At 31.3% G+C, this 26,846-nt stretch overlaps 1 protein-coding gene across 1 annotated transcript in view; it reads left to right on the top strand.

Annotated features, from left to right (window-relative positions):
• The window catches only part of LOC139524808 (sodium-dependent noradrenaline transporter-like), a 39,591-nt gene extending 22,321 nt beyond the window's left edge, over nucleotides 1-17,270 (top strand). The window contains exons 4-15 of the mRNA XM_071319891.1: nucleotides 2,062-2,299; nucleotides 3,008-3,146; nucleotides 5,684-5,818; nucleotides 7,352-7,455; nucleotides 8,588-8,712; nucleotides 9,400-9,512; nucleotides 10,659-10,796; nucleotides 12,265-12,364; nucleotides 13,404-13,504; nucleotides 14,233-14,412; nucleotides 16,223-16,294; nucleotides 16,882-17,270. Coding sequence (XP_071175992.1) covers nucleotides 2,062-2,299; nucleotides 3,008-3,146; nucleotides 5,684-5,818; nucleotides 7,352-7,455; nucleotides 8,588-8,712; nucleotides 9,400-9,512; nucleotides 10,659-10,796; nucleotides 12,265-12,364; nucleotides 13,404-13,504; nucleotides 14,233-14,412; nucleotides 16,223-16,294; nucleotides 16,882-16,905 — 1,469 coding nt within the window. The 3' untranslated portion in view covers nucleotides 16,906-17,270. The remainder of the gene's footprint in view (nucleotides 1-2,061; nucleotides 2,300-3,007; nucleotides 3,147-5,683; nucleotides 5,819-7,351; nucleotides 7,456-8,587; nucleotides 8,713-9,399; nucleotides 9,513-10,658; nucleotides 10,797-12,264; nucleotides 12,365-13,403; nucleotides 13,505-14,232; nucleotides 14,413-16,222; nucleotides 16,295-16,881) is intronic.
• Nucleotides 17,271-26,846: the final 9,576 nt, after the last annotated feature.

Raw genomic sequence — 26,846 nt, 5'->3', positions numbered from 1 at the left:
GTGAATATTATTTTTACTGTTAAGTCGAGTTTTGTTGATATACACTTGACGTGGATCCCGTCATTGTGTTATTGTCCTATGCTAAATTTTGTATTCTTGTATATGCCTTATTGTGTTTCTTTGTTGATGTATTTGTTTGTTTTTTTAGCGATTAAGATTATAACACAAAATTGACTGATGTAGCTCTATTTTTTATATTTGTACCTGTTATGTCTGTTTGTTTTGTTGACACATCGTTGTCAATATAATGGAATTTTATGCGATTATTATACAAGTGAGATACTTAGCTAGCTATAAAACCGGGTTTTATCTAAAAATTTCTACCTAAGAGAATGACACTTCCTAGTTATGAATATGACAGTTGTTATCTATCGTTTGATGTGTTTGAGCTATGTACGGACTTTCCGTTTTGAATTTTCCTCGGAGTTCTGGTAGAGATTTATTTCCCCGAGGGTATCACAAGCCCAGTAGTCAGCACTTCTGTGTTGACTTGAGTTATCATTGATATGTTCATGATTATAAATTAACTGTTAACAAAACTTAGAATTTTTGAAATACTAAGGCTTTTCTACCTCAGAAATAGATTACCTAAGCTGTATTTGCCCAAATTTTTAGGAACTTTGGTCCTCAATACTCTTCAACTTGGTATGTTTTTTGGCCTTTTAAATTTTTTTGGATTCGAGCGTCACTGATGAGTCATTTGTAGACGAAACGCGCGTCTGGCGTAAATATAAAATTTCAATCCTGGTATCTGTGATGAGCTAATTTTCGGTATTTTTGTTATTTTACTTTTTGGTTAAATTTAGTAACTGCATGCTTGGAGTTAAATTGAAAACGGAATGATTGCACTTAAGTTGTGAATGTATCAAGAATTACATGCAAATTATTTAAAATATTTTGACTTATCAAACCGTCCTTATCTGTTTTATAGTCAACACTAAACCTTTTAGATGATTGATCCGTTTATAGATATTTTAATCTTCACCAGCACATTAAAGTTTGATATCAAAATTAACTATCCACATTTCATGCAACGATGTTTGGGTATAAATAGATTTTCAAACCAGTTCAGTTACTATATATTGATCAAGTGCAATGTTAATATCATTTCAACACCTGTTGCAGAAAACTAAATTCGCAGCTAATAAAAAAAATTAAAGGCAAGCAAATCTTTGATCAAAAGCATACCAGTTTATAAAGATACTGAACTACTGAAAATACATCATGTATAGCGTGTTACCCAAATATTTGAAAATAAAATGCTTAATTAAAATTAAATTTATTCGTTTATACTCTACTTCTAGGACATTCAAGTTGAAATCAATCAAGATTCTTGTGCCGTCTCAAAACAGAATTTAGTGTTATATATAATTGAGAATTAAAATTTCAAGAGGAATATGTTGGATTAAATATGATGTTCTAACCATAAATATTTATCAATGGAAGAGCAGTTTAATGTTTAGAAAACACTGTAATGTTGGTTTTTTGTTTTGTTTTTGTTTTTCAAATCTATTCGAAATATTTAAGCAAGTGACTTTGACATTTTGCATTAAAGACTAAAGCAAAACGTGAACGTCGCGTGCATTGAAATATTAGGAAACACAATTCAATTCTATAATAACTAAACATTGGTAAACACATTCGTAAACGTATAAAAAATAGTTAACATTGATAGCATATAATAATATTTAAAGGACATATTTCTACTGATTTTTTTTTATTTATGATACATTTTATTTGTGTATAGTTTCAATAATTTTGTTTCCAATTGAAAAACATGCCACACACAAAGGTGAAGATATTTCATATTTATTTTATGTAGGTAGAGTTTATAATCAATTAATCCTTTTAGTTGTTTTCTTACAAATATGTTGTTTTTAATTTAAACACATAGGAGCTATACGACGAAATCAATTGACTCGTGTTAAAGCCAAGAAAAGATAAACACTCGTATGAATTGAACAGCTAATTTAGATATATAACCATATACTGGGCGATCCTCATATACACAATGGAAAGGAATGCTTACTTCACTATGATACTGTCTTTCTATACTTGTAGGTATTGGTTATGCCTCCTGTTTTATGGCCTATATTGTAGCCTTTTACTACAATATGGTCATCGCATGGTCATTTTATTATATGTTTTCATCATTCACTACTGGGCTACCATGGACGACATGTGATCATGATTACAACTCTGAAAACTGCTGGCAAATTGAGTGGGAATCTAACGAAACATACTACAACAAAACGTACAATAGTAATACATCTGTTTCGTCAACGTTCGAATTCTTTGAGTAAGTAGGAGTAAAGAAAATGAAGCTAAAACAGAAGATCGTCATGGAGTATCATAATAACCCATCTATGCAAAATAAAATTTTGTATCCTTTACAAGGCCAACCTTTTTAATAAAGAATAAAAACTTTCAACTATTTATGTCTGTATAATTGGATTCTAGTACATCACTTATTTGTATAAAAACACAGGGTAGATCTTTATTAAACCCTTAAGAAATCAACTATAAGCCAAGCCATTAATTAATGTCTATTATAATCATAAATGACATATTATTATAAAATAAGAAATAAAGAGATGTTATATGATTGTCAATGAGACAAAAAATCCAATTATTCCAACACGGAACTAAACATTAAATTGATTCTATATGTTACCGTATGGCATATACAAAGAGCAGAACCCATACCATATAGTCCGTTTTACAAGCCCAAACATAACAAGATTCTAGAATAAGCCCATACAAACAAAGCAACGACCTCATTTATGACAACACAATAAACGATAAACCGTTACACTAGACACCAATCAACGGCAACTACTGTTTTCCAGGCTCTTGCGACAGATTGATACCAAAAGTAATGGAGTTAAACGTTTGTAAGTTTGCTTGACCTTCCCTAATAATCTTTAGACTCTTTGCAATGTCTAAACCTTTGACGTTTGAACAATGACAGACATTTTTAAAGGCGTTTTTTTTTTTCAATTTTCAGGCGTGGTATGTTAGGACTCCACCAAAGTACAGGGATATCTGATCTCGGGAATGTTAAATGGCAATTAGCTTTGTGTACAATGTTAACGTTTACCATTCTCTACTTTTGTTTATGGAAAAGTGTTAAAAGTGCTGGAAAGGTATGGTTATCTTATCAAATAAACTTGTACAATGTTGTTTAGAATCGATTTAAGGATGTGTTATAATTTTCGTTCGTCTCTTCTGCTGATAGCTGTGATACCTGCATCTACAACTATAAATAGAAACAAGAGTAGGTTTGAACATAAATCATTTTTGATAGCGCAAGGATTTCAATTTCAAATAATTCATTTCCTTTTTACCCAACGTTCCAGTACCTTTCTGTTTACAAAAAGTCCTAAACAAATAGTACAATTCAAACAGCCTCGTGCGGAGTCAATAAAGTTGAGTGCACTTTTGACTGTCCCTCTGGTATCTTCCTTCCCTCTTTTGGAATGTGTTTTTGTATTTGTCCCTATTTGTATTTGATTCGATGGATTTTTAGTAAAGCAGAGACCAATAGACATGCCATTGGTTGAATATGGATTAAGATGTATACATTGTTTACATAATGTATACTGGACCATCTAACGATTTTCCTTTAATTGCCATGCACACTGGAAGGTTGGTAGTAATTTGTTCAGATTTTGAAAATATAATATTTAGCATATTTAAAACACCGGTTACATTCAGCGACTACGGGCTGTCCTCCAGAATATTGAATTTTCTGTGCGGGTTTTAAATTCTCTGTCAAAGGTATATCTGATGTAGATGCAAGTCAACGGTTCCTTTAATATATGGCTATTTCCCAATTTAACGAGACTACTGTCTCATATCCAATCTTTATTACTTTTTACTATTGGAGATATTTGCAGAGATTTTATAGAGAATTAAATGTATTAGTTTTTTTTTAAATTTGCATCTTTTGCGAAGATATGAAGAACTCAATATTCTTAAACACATCAAGTATTTTTTTTATAGATTAATGATCTTTATTTAACTTTTAAATGATTAATTGATGTTTGTATAACAGATTGGACTAGTTTGCGCTAGTATTAACACATTGGATATTATATATACGTGCGTTTGTTTAGATTAGTAAAAGATTGATAGATATAATTATTATATAGACGATTACTAGTATCTGTATCAAAAGTCAAAGCTGGGGCACTTGATTTTGATACATCGAACGAATTTATTTTTATAATCCGTAACACTGGTTATGAACCGTGAGCTAGCTTTCAGCAATAGTGAATATTCCCTGATACGCTATAATTGCAGATTTGTTTATGTAGAATTGTGGTTTTCACTCTACAATACCACTATTAAAGAGCAAAGTATTTGTTTCGGAGCTGGTGGTTGTTTTATTGTCTGATATGTACCTTATTTAGTTAAAAGGGAGAGTGTTGAGTGCCGACAAACTAGATTACCTCCGTATATCTTTTAGATTATGCTCTTAGCCAAGTACTTACCTGTTTGTAATATTTCCATTTTAATGCTTGTAAGAACTTTATGAAATTTGCTGTTAATAGACGATATTTGTATTGTAGTCCTGTCATGTAATGTTGGCATTTTAATGTAATATTTATCATTGCCATAAAAGCGGGAGGTTTGGCTAGCCACAAAACCAGGTTCAACCAACTATTTTTTTTCTTAAAATGTCCTCGACCAAGTCCGAAAAATGGCCATTGTTATATTTTAGTTCTTTCTGTGTGTGTTACATTTTAGTGTTGTGTTTCTGTTGTGTCGTAGGTCTCCTCTTATATGTGATGTGTTTCCCTCAGTTTTAGTTTGTTACCCGGATTTGTTTTTTCCCAATCGATTTATGAATTTCGAGCAGCGGTATACTACTGTTGCCTTTATTTACAAAGACAATTAATATGATTTCAAAATGTCTTTGATCCCTACAAATATGTGCTATATATGTTGTTTACACACTTAACAATATGTTGAACTCTTCATCATTTTCTATTTTGTGTCAATTGAATGCTGTGTCGTTGACTATTGATTTTAATCTGATTATTGATTTGAAAAATTAAATGTATGTATAAATGCATTTAAAAAATTTTACTAGAAGAATTTGTACTTTTCATCTTTACTGTTTGTTGCAGTTTGTACGTATGGCTGTAGATGAATATGGAATTATTATTAAAAACGTAAGGGTTTAAAGTTCATACAAATTTAAAGTTTTACTGCAGCAATAACTGTTATGCAGATTAAAGCGATTCGGACGCATGCAATAATTAAACGTGTTGTTTTCAATTTTTCCCATCACTGGGTCGATACCTCTGCTGGTGGACTATCAGTCCTCGAGGGTATCATCACCTCAGTAGTCAGTACTTCGGTACTGACATGATTTAACACACCTTTCTAAAATTGTCCGTTTATAAATTTTGAAATTAAAAAGAAACTAAGGTTTCAACTCCCTCAGACAAAGTTGACTTTAGATGAACTTGGCTATTCATTTTAGTTTTTTTTTACATATAGCTCTTTAACGGTTTCGGTACTTATACATCCTCGGATTTGAAATGTTTGGTTTTGAGCGTTCCTGATGAAGGTAGATCCAGAAAATCGCTTTGGACGCATGCAATTATTAAACATGTTGTTTTCAATTTTTGATTAACACATTTGCCTTAATACTTTGTTTTGTTTTTTATAGGTTGTATGGTTTACAGCTACAATTCCCTACCTCATTTTAACTATTCTGTTGATCAGAGGTGCCATGTTGCCAGGTGCAGCAGAAGGCGTCAGTTATTTTATCACACCAAATATGAGCCGCTTAGGTGATCCACAGGTATACTAATTTATACAAAAAAAGATAGTTTTGTTTTGTAAAAGTAATCAAAATTCATGTTTTCCAAATCTTCCAAAACTTTTTTTCTAACTATCAAAGTAAATTGTGCAGTTGTTTTCTGAAGTCGATATCTAAATTGGTCAAAAGTCTCGCTAAACACCAAAAATGTGAAACCTAGGAGGAATATGGAATAAGCATGCCTTTTATACTTACTGCGTTTAAAAACAATCCCAAGATCTTATCAAAGTAAAAGTGATACCAACTTAGAATATGATTGAAATACAATTATGCCTAAATCCATCATCTTCAATAAATCGTCGATGTTTATTTAGACTGGATATCAAATTTTCATGTCAGAACATTTTACCAATGGAATGGAATCCACATCACATTCATTAAAAATAATATAAACTGATTTATTTTTCTTTTGAAATGTGGTTTATATTTAAAAATAATTTTAAAAGCGATCTAATACAATATAAATGAAAAATGAAGGGAAACTTATAGAATTTAATTAAAAAATAAAGGTGACAAAATAACCCTTAGTAAGCAATTAAACACATATTTGATAGTTTAGAAAAAAAAGATTCACTTCGAAGGCACACAGATTGTCAAAGAAAAGCCTTCGCTAGATATAGTCATATTAGATTTGAGCAATTTATTGTAACAAACATAAAATGCAGTATCATACAAAACAAAACAAAACAACATGCTATATAAAAGAATAAAGAAAACAAGATAATTATTATTTCCTCAATATTTCAGATGCTAGCTTTAGTTTACCACAATGGCGTTATAATTACGATAATGATAGTCATAATTTATAAGTGAATTTCATATTTTGAACAATTATGATTTTGCAAAAAAGCAGTTCGGTGTGGTAATATATAGTTAACTTTTACCAGATTTTTAATTTAGAGTTATCTTTCTTTTATTGTAATGCACAACTACGTATAGTGTCATAAACATTATTCATGATTTACTTTGTTCATCGTAACATTTGTACAAAAAAGTTAAGGATCAATTTCATTGACAATTGTTATCCCATTTTGAAGGCTCTGTTCTTGGCCCTTTTAATTATCTACGAACCAAAATATGAAACACTTTATACATTTTATGCGTCAAAACACATGTAAGATTACCATCACCAGGAACGCTCTAGCAAAATATTTGGAGAACCTTTAATTTATATTAACCGAAACAGTTAAAGAGCTTTATGACAAAATCAGGACCTAAAATAATCTGGATCTAAGGTCAACACTTCCTCGGGGAGTTTGATATGCAATCGACCTATTCATTTATTCTGAGTATAACTAGGGAAACAACAGATAAACGCACTTCGAATGCCTAAAAAATAACATCGCGGTTTTATTTTCGAAATAAAGTTTATATAGATATTTTAAGTCTTTCAGAATGTCATCGGATATTTATTTTTTGAAAGTTTTAAATCAAGGTTATTTGATAGTTGTCTCAATGAAAATCATTACACATCTCCTTATTTGGTATTCTTACTTTTAACTTTTGTAATCACAGGTTTGGATTGATGCCGCAGTTCAAATATTCTTTTCAATTGGAGCAGGATTTGGAACACACATAGCTTATGCTAGTTACAACAAATTCAATAATAATTGTTACAGGTATGTTGATTATTTGTAATTACGATTGCTTTAATTGTGATAATGACTTAGTGTTAGACTATCTACCAATCCTCTTTTGCATTATGTTTAATCAACAATTATGACTTGGGATTTGATTTTGATATGATGATGATAACGGATACCACTAACAGAGCAAAAACATCATATCCTCCAGAATAATCTTAGTTCATTTTTAGTTTTTGTATAGTTTGTGATTGCTAAATCTCTAGTACTCTACATATGTTTTTGCAAAGACAAATGTTTTCTTTTCTTGTTTGCTTTCATTTTACCACGGCATTGCCTGTCTGTCATCGGCTTATTGTTTTATTTTGGATCTTTATTATCTACAGTAATGAATGAAGAGAACCTTGTTATGAAGTAAATGTTGTATATCTGAATGGTTTGTTATGGAATGCGACATGCACGTATTTGTCTACTGCACACACGTTCCCATTTGTGTAATTTCTGGAATATAATTTAAGATAACCGAATACTAGTAATTATATTTACAGACCTACTACAATATGTATTTCGTGATTTTATTATATTCAATAGAGAAAAAGGCCTAGGAAACTGTATGATTGAAATAAGTCAAATAACAAATAAGCAAAATATGTCAAATGTTGTTTACCGGTTATAAAGATCTGACCTGTCCTTGTCCAGAACATTAAAATAGTAACAATGCTTCAAATTACATATTGATAACTATTATTTACAAACAAATTAATTTGAAACAATGCGTTGATCCTATTTCATTCAAAAACCCATGCTTTTAATAAAATATTGTATTTGCTATTTACTGTCCAATAAGTTAAAGTAGATTATTCAATTGAGAATGAAAATGGGAAATATGCCAAAAAGACATTATCGCGACAAAATAGCAGAAGGCAGCAAAAGGTCGCTAATGGGTCTTCAACATTATGAGATAATCCCGCAGCTAGGGGCCGGCTTTATCTAGCACCTAAATATAAATGTGTACTAGTTTCAGTGAAAATGGACGTCACACTAAACTCCAAAACATAAAATGAACTAAAAGGCCAGAGACTCCTGACTTGGAACCAGCGCAAACACATTATGTATTCATCTATATTTATAGAATTGTAAATCATCATCATCTTTTGTATAATTTCAGAGACTGTTTGATAACAGCAGGTGTTAACAGTTTTACAAGTATATTCTCAGGATTCGTAGTGTTTACATATTTAGGTTACATGGCAACACGACAACACAAACATATTGATACAGTTGCTCAAGAAGGTATTTCTAGTAACAATCTTTGTCATAATCATTGTCATTTTAATTTGCACATATAAAGATTTTCTTAACTCGATTGAGTCAATTTTCGTTTGCAGTAAAACAAAATCTGTTCACACTGTTCGTAGACTATTCATTTAATACATTTGATCATTGGCAATCCTATAATATCATTTGAATGAACAATGATTTTACAGACGCGGATAAATGAAAAGGAAATATCAAATACCTCTGAGAGTATCTTTAAAAAGAATTATGATATAAAGATACCCTGTTTAATCACTAAAAAGATAGCAATGAAGTGAACTGTTATATTCAATGAAACTACATTTACCAAGGAATACCTTTTTAGCATTTATTTGGTTAAAGGAGAGAAAGTTGCCAACAAAAAGAAGGAGTGTTTCTTCTTTGTATGAGGTTAAGGCATATGGTTTATAGACGTCTAAACCAAGAGAAGAAATGACCAAAGACAGGTATAGGGGAAGCAACTCAACAGTTTAGAGGAAAAAGAGATTTAAAGATGGATTAAGGATATTAATGTTGTTCCACAAAAAGGGTTAATTTCTGTTTTTCCGGTTTTTTTATGGTTTTTAAGAGTAAAATTTAAAATATGTGTCAACATTATTTTTAAGAATAATGATAACTCTATTAAATCATGATTCATAGTATACCTATTTGGTTTATTTTTAGGGCCCGGACTAGTCTTTATTGTCTATCCAGAAGCAATTTCTACTTTACCTGGATCATATGCCTGGGCTATTATGTTCTTCTTTATGCTTGTCACACTAGGAATGGATAGCGCAGTATGTAAACAAAATTTGAAATGCATTTTATGTTGATAGCTCTAGAAGATTTGATAAAATTTCTGGGCGTGGAGATTTTCTACACAATACATTTATTTTAATATTTTTGTTGCAAGTTTAAATTATGATATATTTAAACGTGCTCAATCATAACTAAATGACTTCATACAACGACTGCTTAAAAAGAATGAATAAGCACTAGTTTTTTTCTTATAACTTTGTTCAGCAGTATATTTTGTGTTTGATTGCTGAACATTTCAATGTTGTGTGACTACATGTTGAACTATACAATCCAATTAATCCTTTGTTAAAAGGTACGACAAATACAATTACGTTTCCCTAGACATACATGCTTTTTACCATTACAATATATTACGTCTTCAAACTATTTTGATTCAAGCACTACTGAGGAGTCTAATATAGACGAAACGCGTTTGGCGTACTACATTATATGTTTGTTAACGTTGACAAGTTGTCTTAAGATGTTTTGAGAAATTGATTATGTGAGTTGATTGAGAACTATATTTTACAAAAGAACAGAAGATTTATTGTTTTCAATTTGGATCTTAGAATTACGCAACGTCCCATCAACACATGGAGAATGAATTATCAACTCCTGATGAAACAATATTCCATTGCATTCGTTTCCTTTCAATATAACATTGATAGAGGGTTAATGCTTACAAGAAGTTATTACACTAGGGGCTCTTTATGGTGTAGTTGACTCAATACTTATTTTGTTGATTGTTTTAGAACATCTGTGTCACAGATGCATGTTTACGATTACGTTCAAATCGTACATACAGTCCCTTCCTTTATTTTTTTTTAACTTATGTGACATCTCTGGATTCGACATCAGTAACTTGCGACATATACAAATAAAGGAACGGGAATTCTCATTTTCGGGACCCCGATTTTCAGTAGTGTTCGTGTTACTCAATCCTTTATTGACTATTTTAGGCTATACATTTACCGTCCATCAGTTTTATATTGGTAATAACTTTGTCTGGTATTTGACTTTCTTCTTCATCTTTATATTTGTTTCTCTCTGTGTATATCATTTCCTGCCTGTTTTATCGAGAGAGAAAAAACTCGAACTCATATATTTCGATTTTGAGTCATAAAAAAGTAAATTTTACCTTTTAGTTTGGTGGTTTAGAATCTCCACTGACGGGTTTTAGGGACCAGTTCTACAGAATATTCCGTCACCGTTGGACAAGAGAAATCTTAACTATGTGCATAGTAATCTCAGCATTTTGTTGTTCCTTACCTTGCACCACTTATGTAAGTTGTTTGAAATGCATTTGACATGTAAATTGCCATAACTCGTAAACATACAGATCATTGTTTCTTGATTTTATACATTTTACTTAATATATATTATGAAAGTAAAAACATTATAACTAAATACATATAAATCATGGGTAAGACCAAAAATTAAGCCATCAAAACATTTTTATTTTCGAAGAAGAGAATGCCATTCAATTGTCAAGATGACATTTTTCTTTCAAAGTTGAGAACTACACAATTTAAACAGGCATATGCAAAGTTCTACTAAAAAGTGGTTTTGATAACATTTCACCATTATATGTTGAAAGTGGCACAACGGAAATTCAACTAACTGTCTTTGATTTTTTTTTCGGTGTGATGTTATCACATAGTAAAATAGCAAAAAAAAAACAAGGAAAATTCAGAACGAAAAGTTCCCATAACAAATGACAAAATCAAAAGCTCAAACACTTTAAATGAATGGAAAACAACTTCCATATTTTTGACTTCGTATTGACATTTCCATATGTAGAAAATGGTGAATTAAACTTGGTTTATAGCTAGCATAACTTCTCATTTGTATGCCTGTCGCTCGCATAAAATTCTATTTTATTTGCAACAACGTGTAAAAAAACCAAACACATATAATATGTTAAAATATCCAAAATTAGGGGAACAGCAGTAGACATTGTATTTAAACCTTAATCACTGTAAAACAAATATGTCAACAAAGAAAAGAAAATGCATATGAACAAAGTATATAAGTAAAATTGAAAGATAAGAATACAAAAATTGACCATAGCATAATTACACAATGACCGGATGTACAAGTATCGAGCCACGCCAAAGGAATATTACATCAGGTAACCTTTTAGGCATATAAATTGGGGGAAAGCTTTTGATGCACTAAAATTTATAGCAAATATGAAAAGGGATTCCTTTCTTTACAGGACCTATGTTGTTGGAAAATGTATACTCACATGAACCCATTTCCTATAAACATACTGTACAAATATTGCGTTGTTATGCGTACTATTAAACCGATGTTCTTATGCTAATAATAGCTGTCTACTTTTTAACTTTAAAATAGTAAGTAGAACCGTGAGTGTTAGGTTAACTAAGATATTTTTATATTTTAGCAATGTTTCAGCTCAAGAATTGCTATAAATTTAGTTAAAAGTGAAAACACTTATTAAGTGAGAATCGTATGTTTTTCATAAAGATTAGTGTACTTAGCATGCAATTGATTATTATTTGAATATTTCACAACTACCATTTAATAATCAATTTGATGAGTGAATTCATTTAAAAAAGAACTTATGAAAAAAATATCAAAAAAAATATCAATTTGTGAAATATAAAATGTGAATTTATTGCATGTTTGGTAACTTCATTTAAATAGAATTATAATACTTTTATGATTTACGTCTAGGTACGTTGTAAGTAGTATTCATCTTAATATACTTGTTCTTTCCACTTCCAGGGTGGCATGTATGTATTCAAAATTCTTGATACATTTGCAGCAGGAACATCTCTCCTGTTCATTGTGTTATGTCAGGTCACTGCTATTGCATGGGTTTACGGTAAGTGCAATTCAAAATAAATATGCCAGACCATATAAATAGCCTCGGGCAAATTAAAGGTTGAATGCCAATAGACCACTTTCGAGTTCATCCGTCACCGGCAAAAAACTCGTCAATTATGCGCGCCTTTATGACGTCATTTACCAGATAGAGGGGATCGTCTGTATCCCTGCACTATTTACGTTCATCAAGCGTCTTAGTGATCTTCGTTGTGCAGGATAAACTAGAAATAATGGTTGTTCTGTAGGTACTTAATGACAATTCCCTAATGACAGCAGTGCTGATTGTCAATTTTGAGAATTTAATTTGGCTAAATAATTCGTACAATATAGAATTATAGTTTTCCAACCACTCGCTCAATATTGAAACGGAAGTGACGACGCCCCTAAACGCACAAACGACGTTCACTAAAACCAGAGTTTTTGACGGAAATGCATCGAACTCGAAAGTTGTCTCTTACGTGATAGTAGCATGAAAGGATGATTGATTCATACTTCTCCGTCTCCTGAGAGAATTCTTCTACTTTTTTGCAGTGGCATCTTTTCCAAACTCAAGTTAACTTGATAATTGTGCTTTTAATACAAAATACTTTAAAACGTTTTATGAAATTTGACTGGTCTAAAATAAATCTAAACGTACGCATAACGGAAAAAGGAAAGCTTTGTTTAGTTCGACTTATGTTGTCCCGATAAACGACATATGTATGCATTGCAAAATAAATAATAGATATAAGAAGATGTGGTATGAGTGTCAATAAGCATACTCTTCATCCAAGTCACAATTTGTAAAAGTGAACCAGTATAGGTCAAAGTACTGTCTACAACACGGAGTCGGGCTCACACCGAACAGCAATCTATAAAGGGCTACCAAAATGACTAGTGTACAACCATTTAAACGGGAAAACGAATATATTATTTTTTTCAAATGTCTTTTTTAATATTTAAAACATTTGAAGTATCTTTCAGGAGTAGATCAGTTTTGTACTGACATAGACCAGGACTTTATTTTGTTTAGTAAATACTATTGAACAATCTTTCAGGAGTAGATCAATTTTGTACTGACATACATCAGATGACTGGACATAGACCAGGACTTTACTGGAGACTTTGCTGGAAATTCATATCTCCTACATTCCTCATGGTATGTTCAATATATCTGCATTTATTTATTTTTGTCTTCGAATTATCCTTCTTTAGACGTTTACAAAAACAAGGAGAAAACTTAAATGATTACCGATAATTTATAGTGCAAAGCATAATAGGAGCATTTAATTCTGGGTTAAGATACTGAATTTGTTTTGATTTGCATAGTTTCTTAAGTTGAAAATTGGAAAATGCCTTGTTTGTTGATGAGGTATTCTCAAACAGAACAGAATAAAAGACAAATCGCGTACTGGAAACATATGGGGTGTCTGTTTATGTTTATTATCTTTGTCAATATTAAAGATTTGTACTTCTTTGCAGAACTTACGTTGACTCTTTCTCTTTAGGTATACAATACCAATTAATGATCCTAAAAATAAAAATAAAAGATTGTTAAAAGTAACTCGGTGTAGTAATTGTGAATCAAATTATTTCCCCTATCTTCTATTTAGTGTCCGTTGACATGTAGAAGTTGGAACATGTACAAAAATGTAGATAGTAAATATTGAACATATGCTATCATATTGGATAAGAATTTAAAACAGATATAAGAAAATGGGGTATCAGTGCCAACGAGACAACTCTCCATCCAAGTCCCAATTGGTAAAAATAAACCTTTATAGGTCAAAGTACGGTTTCCAAAACGGATCCTTGGCTTACACCAAACAGGTCACTTATGGTGTTATTTTGAATTATTGTATAAAATATTTTTATTTTGTTTTTAAGATTATTGTGATATCAAGCTTTCTGCATTTCCAACCATTAATATACAAAGGAAGTCTTGGCACTTACACATACCCTAACTACGCCAATATGATAGGATGGACAATCAGTGGACTTTCTATGTCTTTTGTACCAATATTTGCAATATACAAGATAATAAAGACTCCTGGAAATTTAAGATCTGTAAGTATTTGTAAATCAAAAGAAAGGAATAGAATTGAAGATGTCAAACGGGACAAGGCGGAGCAATTAATAATTTTTCGATGAAGGAAAACCCGTTCTTCCTAAAGTAACATTGAGCACCAATGTTTGCCTATTTGTTGAAAATTGGCATCTATAAATTAGTATTTGTTTTAGGTTTTTAACTTGAGTGTTCAACCGTTGTAGTTGTTCGATTCATTTCACATTTTATCTTACCATTGCCGTAATCTTCATGGCACATTTTCTGTATTTATTGTAGATTCAATCACATTCTTATTATTTTGATCTAAATAAAGGCAACAGTAGTATACCGCTGTTCAAAACTCATAAATCCATGGACAAAAAACAAAATCGGGATAACAAACTAAAACCGAGGGAAACGCATTAGATATAAGAGGAGAACAACGACATAACACTAAAATGTAACACACATAGACAAAATCCCACGAGAATAATATATATAACATCAAAACCAAATACATGAGTTTGGGATAGACAAGTACCGTGACACGTCTTATCGCAATGTGAATTTACACTCAAAAATAAGAGAAAACAAACGACACAACGTTATAATGTAATACACACAGAAACGAACTATAATATAACAATGACCATATTCCTGACTTGGTACATGGCATTTTTAAAGGAAAAAATGGTGGGTTGAACCTGGTTTTATGGCATGCCAAACCTCGCACTTTAATGGCAAAGTTAAATATAACATTAAAATGACAACATAATATTACAGGACTACAATACAAATAAATAGGAGAACATATTAGACAAAGAAAAACATGATTAATAGATAACAAAAAGCATCAGGTTTAAAATTCAGTACGCCAAAAACGCGCCTTGTCCACACAAGACTCACTAGTGACGCCCAGATATGAAAGATCGAAAGTGAAAAGGTTTCGCCAAATACGGCATTGTTTTTATGCCCGGGATAAGAACATTCTTATTATATAGAACAATTCATGCTATTGCAAACAGTAAATTTTTTCAAATGAATATGAAAGAGATATACACAAAGAAACTGAAGTATTAACTAATTACAGAAAACTAAACCCGAATACATAACGCCCAGATATAAAAGATCGAACGTGAAAAAGGTACAAAGTTGTACAGCACTGAAGATCAAAAGTTGAAAAGGTTTTGACAAATACGGCATTGTTTTTATGCACGGGATAAGAACATCCTTATTATATAGAACACTTAATGCTATTGCAAACAGTAAATTTTAACAAATGAATATGAAAGAGATATACATAATGAAACTGAAGAATAAACTAATTACAAAAAAAAAAAAAGTAAGAATAATACAAACTGTATCCTTCTAGTATACTGACCTTTAATCAATACTTTTTCTGTCCCGATTCATTAAGCATAATCTTCCATTCCTGATGTCCCACTGGAAAACCAAAATAATGGCAAAGAGATTTGACAGGCTTATTGCGTTTTTGACAATAAGCAGCTGAAGAATTGACATATACATGACATGTTTTTGATATAAAAAGGAAAAAAAAACTGCAGGAAATAATAAGCCGACAAGGACAAACAGTTGACAAAAGAAAGGCGAAGGATACCAAAGGGACAATCAATCTGATAAGTCGAAAATAAATTGACAACGCCATGGCTGATACATTATTATTTTTTTTTCTTTTGAATTTTCGACTGACACTTAAAAAAAATCCACGAATATTTCCTCAAAGTATTGATACACACAAACTAAGCTACTTGTATGTATTTTGTCACCCACGACCCCTCTACGTATTCCACGCTTTTTTTGTAATTTCAGAGAATAGCACAGTGCATTTCACCAAAGTGGGAACAGGAGGATGTCCAAAGCGGTGACATTAAAAGATTCCAGGTATATACATATATGATAAAATTGATAAACTTTTCCCGACAAGTCATGAAATGTTGTCTGTGATTTAATGAGAAGCAGTTTAACGTTACCCTAATGGGATATAAAATCTAAATTGTGATGACTTATATTCTGATAAGAAAATATCGATGAACATGGAACTTCCAATTAAATACAGGTTACACATTTCCATATAAATGTTGATTTAAAGGACATGTGTTTATGGTAAATGAGGCAGCAAACCAAAAACAAAAGAGGGTTGAAAGATACCAGAGGAACAGACTAACTCATAGATCTGTATCTTTTTGAAACTTATTCTGACTGACGTCTAATTAAGTACTTTGTAGAGTCATATTTAACCTAAACATATACACAAATGAAAAAAAAACCAACACATACATAGTGAAAACGATTATAAATGGAAATTAACATCAAAGTTAATATGATTTAGGTATATTTATTGATTATTGTGTGTAGGTGTATGCTTATGACATTTAAATTTCGAAGGAACTTAAGTGTTTTGCGAATTACAACAATGTTGATGTTACAGTTTATGAGAATTAATAGTTATTCCATAAATCTACTTTCAGAGGAAGCACTGGCTGAGTGTCTAATGTTGCCATGGTATAGATAACATAACCATTGTAATCAGCTATCTGTTGTGTTTTATACTGGATGTTAAACAGTGTCGTCAAATGTCAAAAATCGGTCCATACCCATATATGTTGTTGGTGTATATATCACAAAAGATTCATTCTACAGAACAGTGGCGATAACGCATGCCAAGTCAACCAATGGAATGAGGTTTACCAGTATATGTGTATTTTCAGGTTGTGCAAACTAAGAAGCATTATTTTTTGTCTAAAAATAATGGCATCTTAACACTCAATCATCACTTACTTAAAATCCTTCATTTCTTTCTTGAAAGTGCAAATTATGAATCAATTATTTACCCTGAATAAAACATAATATCTATAAACTACGATTATTTTCATTAAGGAATATATGTTATGATCAGACATTTATTATATGATACATGTAGGAAATCCGAGTACTAAATTGACTTTTTTGCAAAAAAATTGAAAACAACACGTTAAATAATTTCAATGCGTCCGACTCGCTTTTCTGGATTTACCAATAACTTTATATTATTTTACAATTTTGCAACAATAAATACACCTTTGATTTTATCCACGGGACAAAAAATTGAAACATATAAAAAAGAAGATGTGGTATGATTGCCTATGAGACAACTATCCCCAAAAGACCAAAATGACACAGACATTAACAACTATAGGTCACCGTACGGCCTTCAACAATGAGCAAAGCCCATACCGCATAATCAGCTATTAAAGGCCCCGATAAGACAATGTAAAACAATTCAAACGAGAAAACTAACGGCCTCATTTATGTAAAAAAAAATGAACGAAAAACAAATATGTAACACATAAACAAACGACAACCACTGAATTACAGGCTCCACACATATATTGATTAAAGTAAATTGTAGAAGTTTCCATTTCTATGTATAATAAATGGATCTTATTTAAGATCCCAATGGATGTGATCACTTAAATATTCACGTCTTGTGCTTAAATGATATCAATGTAGTTTGTAATTTTAAAAAAAGCAGGCTACACTTATGCGAATAGAATTAGGAAAGGAAATGGGGAACATGCTAAAGAGACAACAACCCGACCAAAAAGCATACAACAAATGGGTCTCCAACGATGTTTTATATCTATATAATAAATTCTTCACAACAGTTTCTCTCTAATACCAAACCATTCATAGATATAGGAAGATGTGGTGTGAGTGCCAATGAGACAACTCTCCATCCAAATAACAATTTAAAAAAAGTAAACCATTATAGGTCAATGTACGGCCTTCAACATGGAGCCTTGGCTCACACCGAACAACAAGCTATAAAGGACCCCAACATTACTAGTGTAAAACCATTCAAACGGGAAACTATATAAAATCAAAAAAACGAGAAACGAGAAACACGTATAAATTACATAAACAAACGACAACTACTGTACATCAGATTCCTGATTTAGGACAGGTGCACCGGGATTAAACGTTTTAATGGATCCAAACCTTCTCCCTTTTTCTAAAACAATAGCATAACATCACAACATAGAAAAACACACGATAAAACATCAATTGGCAGGTTTAACTCAATAAAAAAAGTAACTTTAATACACTATAAACGAATAAATTAGGTATGCGATATCTGAATGCAAATGCACAGATAATAAAATATTGGGGACAAACATTCAAGGCCAAAAAGCAAACAAACAAGTCCAAACAAAGCCATGTCAAAACACCACTGCAAAATAGTTAACCCTTCGAAAATATTCACTATAGAAAGAAAACGGTTTTAAAACAATACAGGTAAATCTTGAAGTTAATACAAATGTAGTAAGAAGAAGTGATATTCCAAATAATCAAAGCTGGAATATAGACAAGATCCATATAAATATAAAACAACAAAAAAGCATTATAAACATAATCAACAGGTCGAACTAACAAGAAAATACGATTTGAGAGTACTCGCAGTTACTGACAGCTAGTTAAAAGCCAAAAACAATTAATAATAAAAAAATCATGCATCAGAGACTAAAATCAACTAAAATGTATCCAAGTGATTTAGTATTTTAAATGTCATGAACAGCCAGAGAAGACATGTTCTCTAAGTTTACAAGATCTATTATGATTGTAATTTAAAGTACCTGATTCTAAAAAACTTATCTTCCTTTTCATTTGGGATATATAATCTTCTTTATATTTCATTCTATAGTACATTGTTTCACTTATCATTTTCCATGCTTTCGGTAGTCATACAACCTTATAACTACACTTATAAAGCAACATAAAATAATAGGTCTTATTTATAATAAGGTTCTGTTATAGATAATGCATATTTTAAGGTTTTTCTTGTCATAGAACACCCCGAGGGGTATGAGGATTGATCAAATGAAAGACTGACCGTAGGGAGGTCTTTCTGTAGGCAATCCTGACACCCGAGGTGTGTTCTACGACAAGAAAAACACAAAAAGATGCATCATCTATCTTCTGATCTCATACAGGTAATTATTTTATGACTTGGGGCATTTTTCATTGAATCATGGTATCTTCCGGGTTGATTCTTGAAAGAATGACCTATCGTTCTGAAGGAAAATAAGTCCATACAGGTATATAAAAATGTAGAGGTATAAATTAAGATTAAATTACTGTATTTATTATAAAGCATTTATTAATTTAATCCATGACTTAAAATTACATCGTTTATCAATCTTAAAAAAATACAGAGATGGACACGGCAAACAAGGATAAGCAATTATTCACGCGAAAAAATTGAGGAAAAAAATCATCTCCGTCAAACAAAAAGGACAATTAACAACTTCGAACAAACTATCGCGTCTTTTTTGTAATTTTTAATAGGTTTCTCGTGTGAAACTGACAAATAAAAATGTTAAAGTTCAAATATTGCTGTTTATCCTAGTTTTTATTTTAAGTAAGATTTTATTGATAAATGGGATGTATAAAATTGTAAAAATACATTTTTTTGTAAATGAAAACAGTTCCACCGTAAGAGGGAAAGTCAAAGTAAGATCAGTTTTATTCTAATAAAAAAAATTTTGGCAGTAGGCAGTAAATTTGTATACACTAATTTTTAACTTTATGGGCTACTGTTTCAACTTGTGTAGGTTTCATTTCTTATCAATGGTGTAATAAGTAACAGAAAATTTACATGGTCTTTGTCTAGGAATTATGCAAGTTTTTGATTACAGGCAGTCAAGGTCAACATAGTCATGGCATGATCAGGGTCAATACTAATTATCATTGGCAACAAATATTTTAATTGACCAATAAGGTTAAAGTGCATGCTAACTTTCAACAAGCGTCAAATTGCGCCTGCATTATCGCAATTGCACTGAATGCTGCTACTAGACACTATTTTTGTTTTACCAGAAAAGTAAAGATTTTCAATTTCACATCCACCTACACCCTCTTTTTAAGTTTTTGATTTTATCATTCTATCATATCTATGTTGATTGTATATAATTGTTTGTTTATGTTTTGTAATTTGTTTATTGATGAGAGGCGGTATTTATTCCCCACCTTTGCAATTGTTGTCATTTTTTCAGTTTTGTTTGATGACATAATTGTCCATCACTGTCAGTTGTATAATGCTTTATGATATTCTGAATAAATGACCTTTTTCACAAATCTTGAGTTAGATCTTCTGCAAATCAAATCGCATCCTTGGTTTCCATTTTCATGTCTTTATTTGGACAAGAAGAAAAATTTAGCTGACAAAAATTAATTTTTGTAATCATCAAACATTTTCTGAATTTGTTTTTAATCAAATGATATTAGTATTCATCAACAACCTCGTGGGAGAACCCAATTGATATAGTAGATGTCAGCATTATATAAAATATATGAATTTGTAACACAAACACGTACATTTCTCATCGCAACTATCATCTGGTAGGTTTGTTTCAAATATATCAGTTGATCTGAAGTTTTGGTAGTGATTGATTATTAAATAAAGGCAACAGTAGTATACCGCTGTTCAAAACACCTAAATCCATGGACAAAAAACAAAATCGGGTAACAAATTAAAACGTAGGGAAACGCATTAAATATAAGAGGAGAACAACGACACAACATTAAAATGTAACACACACAGAAACGTACTAATCATTAGACAAAATCCTATGAGAATAACAAATATAACATCAAAACCAAATGCATGAAGTACCGTGACACGTCTTATAGTAATGTGAACTCACACTCAAAATAAGAGAAAACAAACGACACAACGGAAACACAACGTTAAAATGTAACACACACAGAAACAAACTATAATATAACAATGGCCATATTCCTGACTTGGTACAGCTATTTTAAAGGAAAAAATGGTGGATTGAACCTGGTTTTGTGGCATGCCAAACAATATAAACAAATAGTAGAACACAATTGACAAAGAAATACACAAAATAGTTAACAAAAGGCAGCAAGTTTAAAATTTTTAATACGCCAGAAGTGCATTTTGTCCACACAAGACTTACTAGTGACGCCCAGATACAAAAGTTTGAAAGCCGAAACAAGTACAAAGTTGAACAGCATCGAGGACCAAAAGTTCAAAAAAGTTGTGCCAAAAACGGCCAGGGTTTTCTGTTATGTACCAGAACATCCCTATTATTTAGAATAATTTATACTTTTGCAAACAGTAAATTTTATAAAATGACTATACAACAGAAATACATGATAAAACAGAAGTATTAACTAAATACAGGAAACAACCGAAATACATTACATAACCCGACAAAATGCAACACAAAAAAATAGACACATCCGAATGAGTCAAAACCGCAACTCCAAGTGACGTCATATTTGAAATAGTAAAAATAGACAAAACAATGACGTCACATTTGAATTTGTAAAACAGATCATCAAAAAATGAAAAATGACGTCCCTTGTACATTGATCGGTTATCTAACAAGAGCAAAGTAATGTAAAAATACATGATTGTAGAAAGTGACTAATTTGGGTTTAACCAAATACTTTAAATCCGTTGAGATCTCGCAAAAAATGTTTTACCCCGCTGCATTTTTGCGTCGTTTCAAAGTCAGGAGCGTGTGGCCTTTGTAAATCTTGTATGTTTTTTTTCTTATTTAAAATCATTTATATGTTTCGGATTTAAGTGTTTCCACTGAACTAGTACACTTTTTTGATAAGGGACCAACTGAAGCCTCCCGATGCGTTAAAGGTCTCGCTGTATTATAGACCCATTTGTGGTCTTCGGCTGTTTTCTTCTGGTTGGTCGGATTGCTGTTGTTTACACATTCACCATTTCCATTTTTAATTTAATGATTACAAAAGTTTACCAAAGCATAACAACACATTAACGGGATGCATATTATACTGGAGTGAAATAACCCGTTTACTCCTTCAATTTGATTAGTTACATAAAACAGTCCATATCCTCCCTCTGTGGATAAAAACAAAAATAAAATGTTCAATAGGTGTTGAAATCAGGCCACTCCAGTATAATGTTGTTGTTAATCAGGCTTAACATGGGGTATTCCATGTCAGTGCTCTATATCCGCTTTGCCTTGCGGCCTAGGAGAAAAAAAACACTGACAGGGAATATGAGCCCTTGTCCCTTGTGAAGATCTCAAATAAAATACCATTCTCTAGCTTTATCCGAACCTTCTCCTAAAGCGTTTGTTTTAATGATGACAACCATGTAGGAGGGATCAAGGGTCAGTGATTATTTATTTAATTTTTGTTCATTAATTTTAATTCTTAATATGAGCCTTGTTTACTTCCCTATAAGACAGAAACACACTGAGATATATTATCTGATGATTCTTCCTCATGAGCAATAACTCAGAACACATACTGCGATCAATCATCTCAAAATTCTCATTTTCTATACTAGTTATTAATGTTGCGTAACCTGCGGATAAATGGTATTCACTTAATTGTCATGTTGGTCGTTAAAAGACATTGGCATAATACATCATTTGTTATTCAACCACATATCCATCTATTTGTATGTTAACACTATACATCTACCATTGCTTCAAGCATCAAATTAATAATTTATCAATATTAAAAGAATTCATTTCCTACAGAATATAAGGTTGTCAATTCATATACATAACAGATTATTTGTGATTGTTATCAATGATTAAATATATTCATTATGTTTCATGAATAAATAAAGGCAACAGTAGTATACCGCTGTTCAAAACTCATAAATCCATGACACATTCTGTGAAAATGATTTTTTTTTAATATCCTATGATAATACATATTTTTAGAAAACTGCTGACACTAGAAATAAAAATTATAAAAACACTGAACCCATTTAGATTTTTAATTTGTCAGCATAAAAAGATGTCTATGTTATTTTATAATGAGAATTATGCCAGGCTTTGAATCATTAGCATCTAAATCTATATTATGGATAAAAAGTAAAATAAAACAAATACTGAACTCCGATGAAAGTTTCTTATCATATGACAAAATCAAAGATAAAACACATCAAACGAATGGATAACAACTGTTATATTTCTGATTTGGTACAGGCATTTTCTTGAAATTGCAAATTGTGGATTACACCTGGTTTTAAAGCTAGCTAAGCCTCTCACTTGTAGGACAGTCGCATACAATTACACTTTATTGACAAAGAGATGTTAACAAAGCAAACAGACATAAAATGAAAAATTGTCAAAACGGGGGTACATCAGTCAATATTGTGATATAATCTTAATCACTATAAAAACAAACAAATATGTAACAAAGAAGCACAAAAAGGCATATACACCAATATTAAGATATTAAGGACCTGCTTTTCTTTAAAAAATCTTGCGAGAAAATTTGAACTTAAGTAAGGAAAAATCAGCTATACCTGACATAATCAATTTTATCCAGGTTCAACCTACCATTTTTTTTCATAAAATGTCTTTTACCAAGTCAAGATCAGACTGTTGTTATCTACAATCTACAATCTGTTTCTATGTATGTTGGCGTTCTTTTATGTTGTATTTCTTTGTTTCTGTAGTTCCATTGTTTTACTTTTATTGTTGATGTGTTTTTCGCGGTTTTTGTTCGTTATCTGGATTTCATTTCGGTATACTACTATTGCCTTTTATTCGTAAATTGCTTTTAATAGCAGATGAATGTCCGAACGAATTTGAAGACGAGATCAATGAAAAAACTTTAAGATTATTACAAAAGTAGACATGGTCATTAATCTAACTTTAAGTTCTTTGTTAATCCTTTGAACTTTATTCAAAATCAGTGGAAAGCATTGTTTGCTTTGTAATTTTAGTCTCTTTATGAAGAAGCACAAATATTTCATCTTACTTATTTATGGTAATCTATCATTATCAGTCCCTTTGACAAGGACACTTGTATCACCACAGATACCTTTTAACAGTAGATAATATATATGTATTGTTTTCCAACATGAATATATTAATTTAGGATTTACCTAGTATATTCAATTACCATAATCTTTTAAGAACATTAAGAACGATTTATACAGTAGAATCCCATATTTTTATTCTTTTCTAAAACATTTTTGTCATTATAATGGAATTGTATGCGTCTCTCATACAAGTAAGAGGTTTTCCTAGCTATAAAACATGTAGAAATATCCGTAACAGTTCAGGAATATGATAGTTGTTTCCAATTCGCCTAATGCGTTTGAGCTTTTGATTTTCTTTATAAAGGACTTTCCTTCTTTGGAGTTCGGTATATCTTTAATTTATCGGAATTCCAATAGGTACTAGCTGTTGTAGAACTGTATTTTTATGCGTAAAGTTTAGGACTAAAATCAGCAAAGACACATCGAAAAAACATCTGATAAAAAACTTTAATTAAAGCTAATACTAAATAAAGGCAACAGTAGTATACCGCTGTTAAAAAATCCATAAATACTAGAAAGAACACTTTCCTTCCTTGGATCTTGATATTTATAAATGAACGAGAAGCGTTATATTAAAATTTACGATATAAGAGATAATTTTTGTATTCCTATTAATTATCCATTTTTATGTGGTGACGTTCCCTCGTTACCATCTTATATTTATCTTAACTTGTTCGATTCGCTTGTGTATGAGACAAGGTATTTGACCTGAACCAAAGAAATCTCTGTATTGCTGAAAAAAATATAATACCAGGGTTTTCGATATCACAAACTAGTCAAAACATCTACTTTATTTTATCACCGATGTTATTAGTTACATATGGCATTTACTGGCCCCATATATATCGTATTAGGTCACACTTTGTTACGAATTTATCTTTCCGACTCTCTTAACCTGTGATATTTAGACTTATGGCATATAAAAGTGATCATGTCTTCAATACTGTTAGCATTATGAACCAACTTCCATAGGTCTATTAAAAAACAAATGCCAACAATAACTACTTGTTAGTTTTGAATGTGTTGTATGGAAATAATTTCAATCGGTCAGTATCCATTTACTCGTCTGTTGAAACCTTTAAGATTTTTTTTCACCACCGTTTTGTTTGTATAAAGGGACTCAACTTCACTACTAATCTAATATGGAACCTTACTAACCTAATATGGAATCTACACGGTCTCCACGAGGTTGCTCTTAACCAATCATATTCGTAGAAATGTACAGAAGGTAAGATAAAAGGACATCCTTCGTTGGTATAAATAAACATGCAGAAATATTTTGCGTTCAGGTATTTCTCATGCCATCTTTTATGATCATATGCTATTCAATGCACAACAATGTCGTCATTCATCTCAAAAGCTAATCAAAACCTTTCAACATACTTATTCAGAAGTTATATAATAACGATACAGTTGTCAGGTCATTACAGAAGGCATTTAAGGGAATTGAGGTTGAAAGACTTATAGGGTCTATTCTTGGAAATAAAAACATTGATTCTAAAACCAGTTGTTGTCATGATACGGGCTATGGTATTCTCATATATTTTAAGATGATACTAAACCACTAACGAGAGGGATTATGGTCGATTTTCATGTGATGAAGACAAAGAATTCCATTCAGATGATTCGAGGTCTTAAGCATGCATGTCACTATCTGCTAGTTGCCCTTTGCTAACTTAAGTATTATAGTTATTTCATGTATTTTGATTGTTTTCTCTGTTACCAATTCTGACTTCAGACTTTTAAACCAGAGTTTACTGTCAGTAGTGCCGGGTATTTGTTGTTTTCATTGGCTAGAGGTATGATATTTCCAACCCCTCTTCATTTTTGCGCCTGTCTTATGTCAGGAGCCTCGTGTCTTTGTCAGTCTTGTTTTTATGTTTTTTTTTTATTTAAGTTCATTTAAATGTTTTGGAGTTTAGTGTGATATCTATTTTCACTGAACTAGTACACATTTTTTTAGAGGCCAGCTGAATCCCGCCTCCGGGTGCGGGCTTTCCTCGCTGTGTTAAGGACCCACTCGTGGCCTTCGGCTGTGTTCTGCTCTTTAGTCGATTTGTGTGTCTTTGACACCTTCCCCATTTCCATTCTTAATTTTATTTTAACTTGAATATGAAATTTCCTTCCATTAAAAGTTTTTTTATCTTATTTTATATTTGAAACCTTCAACTTGTTAATAGTCTCTCACAGAAAATTTTTAAACACTGGTAATTTATTCCTTTGTTATTTTATAAAGAAAATGCATACTGAGGTATAATAAGAATGCTTTCAAACCACAATATTTCCATTGGACGTTAACCAACAAATAATCAATCTATCAAACCACAGTAGGCATGGTTTAAATGGTTATGGTATTGAAGATATATTATAAAACAAATTGAGAAACTTGTTTTTAATGTAAAAGTACTTTATATTGATAAAAATATTGAACGGAATTTTGAACGACAATTTATACCAGTAAAGAGTTCAGTCTAAGTACTATGTATCATTAATGGATGAATGATTTTTGTATTACGAGGTATCAAGAAACAGATGCGAAACACCAAAAAAAAAATGCCATTGGACAAAGAAATAGCTATCGACTGACGTACTCTAGGC

Source organism: Mytilus edulis, chromosome 5 (genome assembly GCF_963676685.1).
Source record: "Mytilus edulis chromosome 5, xbMytEdul2.2, whole genome shotgun sequence".
NCBI lineage: Eukaryota > Metazoa > Mollusca > Bivalvia > Mytilida > Mytilidae > Mytilus > Mytilus edulis.
Note: the sequence above shows the minus strand (reverse complement) of the source record. Positions and strands in the feature narration are given on the sequence as shown.